Here is a 3,033-nt window from a genome sequence, read left to right on the forward strand (position 1 = left end):
CTGGCTCCGTTAGCAGGCCCAGCCCCGTCCCGACCCCTAGCACCCCCCACCCGAGGCACGGCGACACCGAGAGCCCCCGGCCCTGCGGCTGCCAGGGGGTTGGCGGGCGCTGAGGAGACCCCAGGCCAAGGCCGTGCCCCACTGCAGAGGGAGAGGAAACCTCCGCCACCTGGACAAGCTGAGCAGGGAGCAAATCCCTGCCCCCCGCCCTCCCCCCAGGCAGCATGAGCGGGGGGAAGAGCCTGCAGCCAAGACCCTGCAAGGCTGCATCCTGGCAGGAGCATTGGCACAGCCGGGCACAGCCCCATCCTGCCCCCCCGGGCACTGTCCCTCGGGGGCAGACCCCCCATCACAGCCCCCCGTACCCCGATCTCCAGCCCCATCCTGCGCCAGGCCGTGTGCCTGACCCAGCCCAGCTCCGGCTTCCCTGGGGGCACCCCCGGCACAGCTCCCCCCGGCTGGCACCAGGCCTGGCCGTGTCCTGGGAAATGCTGCGTGTCTAATCCCGGCCCCAAAGGAAAGCGGCTCGTCAGGGCCTTTCCCTTTGTGCGCTGAGCCCCGGGGCGACAGCCCAGCACTTTCCATTGTGCGCCCGCGCAGGGGCTGGCGTCGCCCCTGGCCCCCCGCCCTGCTGACACAGCACGGCCGTTTGTGCACCGCTGGCAGGGGCCGGCGCGCTATAAAAGGCTCCGACGCCGCGGCCCGGCACCGCTGCCCTCGCCGCTGTGTGCTGACACCAGTAAGTACCACAGTCCCCCCACCCCTGGGGCCTCTGCCCCGGGGAGGGGGCCGCAGCCTCCCACTGCCCTGGGGACGCAGATCCCAGCTCAGGGGCGCCCCGCTGTGGAGGGGGCAGAGGCAGCTCCCGCAGCGCCAGGCCAGGCTGGAGACTGGGGGCGGGGGGCTCCAACCCGAGACCCCGGGCCTGGGGCAGGGGGATGCAGCAGGGAGCCAGGGGCATGGGGCTGAGTGGGGGGCAGCGGTGCAGGGGCTGTGGGGGTGAAGCTCAGTGCCCCCCAGCCCTGCTGGAGGGAGCATTGCAGGGGTCTGGGGGTGCTGCCCCCCACCCAGTGTGGCCAGTGCTTCTTGCTCCTGACCTGCAGCTCCCCACCCCGCCAGCCCTGCTGGTGCCCCTCACTCCTGCCCCCAGGGGCACTTGCTGGAGCCCGGCACAAGAGGGGCTCCGGGTCCAGCATGGGGGCAGGGGCAGTTTGGGGGCTAATGCGGGGGCTGCGTGTGTGCAGCAAAGGCATTGCCATGACGACCCAGGCCATGGACACGCTGGGGCAGTTCAAGATCACGGTGTGGGAGGAGGAAAACTTCCAGGGCAAGCGCTGCGAGTTCCTCGTGGAGTGTCCCGGCATCCTGGAGCGCGGCTTCCGCAAGATCCGCTCCATCAAGGTGGAGAACGGCCCGTAAGTGCCCCTGGGGAGCAGCCCCGGAGCCCAGGACGCCTGGGTCCCCCCCCACAGCTCCCCGCAGGCCCCTGCTCTGGGCTCCAAGCAGCTCCCCTCTTGGCTGCGGATGTCGGGGCATCCCCGTGACGGCAGCACCCCAGGCCGGAGCCCTGGCGCGGCACTGCTGCAAAGGGGCTTGCACCCCGCCTGCACCCGTCAGCAGGGGTTTATGTTGCTGACCCCCTGCCGTGCCTTGCAGCTGGGTGGGCTTCGAGTACCCCGAGTTCCAGGGGCAGCAGTTCATCCTGGAGAAGGGCGACTACCCGCGCTGGGAGGCCTGGAGCGGGAGCAGCGGGTACCGCACTGAGCATCTCCTCTCTTTCCGGCCCATCAAGTGTGCGGTGAGTCGGCGGGCCCGGGGGGCTGCAGGCCCCGCAGCGCCTGGGCGAGGATGGGGGCGTCTGCATGCAGCCTGGGTGGATGCACAGCGGAGGGGGAGGGCTCAGGGGGATAGGAGACGTGCGCAGCCCCCCTGGCTGCTATCGCCGGCTGCATCGCGGCCTCCCCGCTCGGCGCGGCCCCCGCCCCCGGGTTTTAATAACTGCCAGGCAGATACGAGGCGGTTTAATAAAGGGGCCCAGATACCATCGAGCCTGGCTGGCAGGGCCGCGGGGAGGGGGGCAGCAAGGCCCAGGCGTTAACCCCTCGGGGCCCGGCAGCCTGCCATCCCGGCCTGCGTCCCCCCCATAGAGCCCATGCCGGGGGTCCAGGGACCTGCCTGTGTGGGAGCCTGGACAATGGGGAGAGAAAGGGGGTATGGCAGGGGCTGTGCCCCCACGACCCCTGCCCCTTGACCCCTGCCCCCCTTGCAGAACCACAACGACAGCAAAGTGACCCTCTACGAGGGCGAGAACTTCCAGGGCCGCAAGTTCGAGCTGAGCGACGACTACCCCTCGCTGCAGGCCATGGGCTGGGGCACCAAGGAGGTGGCGTCCATCAAGGTCAACTCCGGAGCGTGAGTGTCCCCGGCCCGGCCCGATGGCAGGGGCAGGATCAGACCCACCTACCCCGACCCCAAGGGTCATTTGACCCCACTGCACCAAGAGGGCCTGGGGGCCGCAGGGGAGACACCAGGGCAGACACCAGCCCCGGGCTCCCCTGCCCCTGCAGCACTGCATGGCTCTTGCCCCCTGCTCACGCTGCCTTGGGGGGCAGGCAGGGATTTGCCCCCTGCTCAGCCTGGCCCAGCCGGGGGGGTTTCCCCTCCCTCTGCGGTGGGGGCACAGCCCAGGCCTGCACCCTCTCCAGCGCCCCCCCCCCGGCAGCAGCAGGACGTTGGGGTCTGCAGCCTCCCGTATCCCAGGGGCGGAGGCGATGCCCAGGGCTGTGTCGGGGGCGACAGTGTTGTGCGGCTCCAAGGTCACACACGGGGTTTGTCTGGGTGGGTCTGATCCTGCCTCGGGCTGGATGTGACCCCGCAGCTCTGGGCTGTCTGTGCCCACAGGTGGGTGGCCTACCAGTACCCCGGCTACCGGGGCTACCAGTACATCCTGGAGCGCGACAAGCAGAACGGCGAGTTCAAGAAGTACATCGAGTACAGCAGCCAGGCCCACACCAACCAGATCCAGTCCATCCG

General features: G+C 70.2%; 1 protein-coding gene across 1 annotated transcript; it reads left to right on the forward strand.

The window, feature by feature from the left end:
- Nucleotides 1-1,257: 1,257 nt before the first annotated feature.
- CRYBA2 (crystallin beta A2) lies at nucleotides 1,258-3,031 on the forward strand (the record flags this gene model as incomplete). The annotated part of the gene is made up of 4 exons (XM_006038159.1): nucleotides 1,258-1,415; nucleotides 1,657-1,798; nucleotides 2,270-2,412; nucleotides 2,902-3,031. Coding segments are annotated over exons 1-4 (573 nt in total), but the record flags the coding sequence as incomplete, so codon positions are not given.
- Nucleotides 3,032-3,033: the final 2 nt, after the last annotated feature.

The sequence above is a fragment of the Alligator sinensis genome, unplaced genomic scaffold, assembly GCF_000455745.1.
Source record: "Alligator sinensis unplaced genomic scaffold, ASM45574v1 scaffold821_1, whole genome shotgun sequence".
In the NCBI taxonomy this organism is placed as follows: domain Eukaryota; kingdom Metazoa; phylum Chordata; order Crocodylia; family Alligatoridae; genus Alligator; species Alligator sinensis.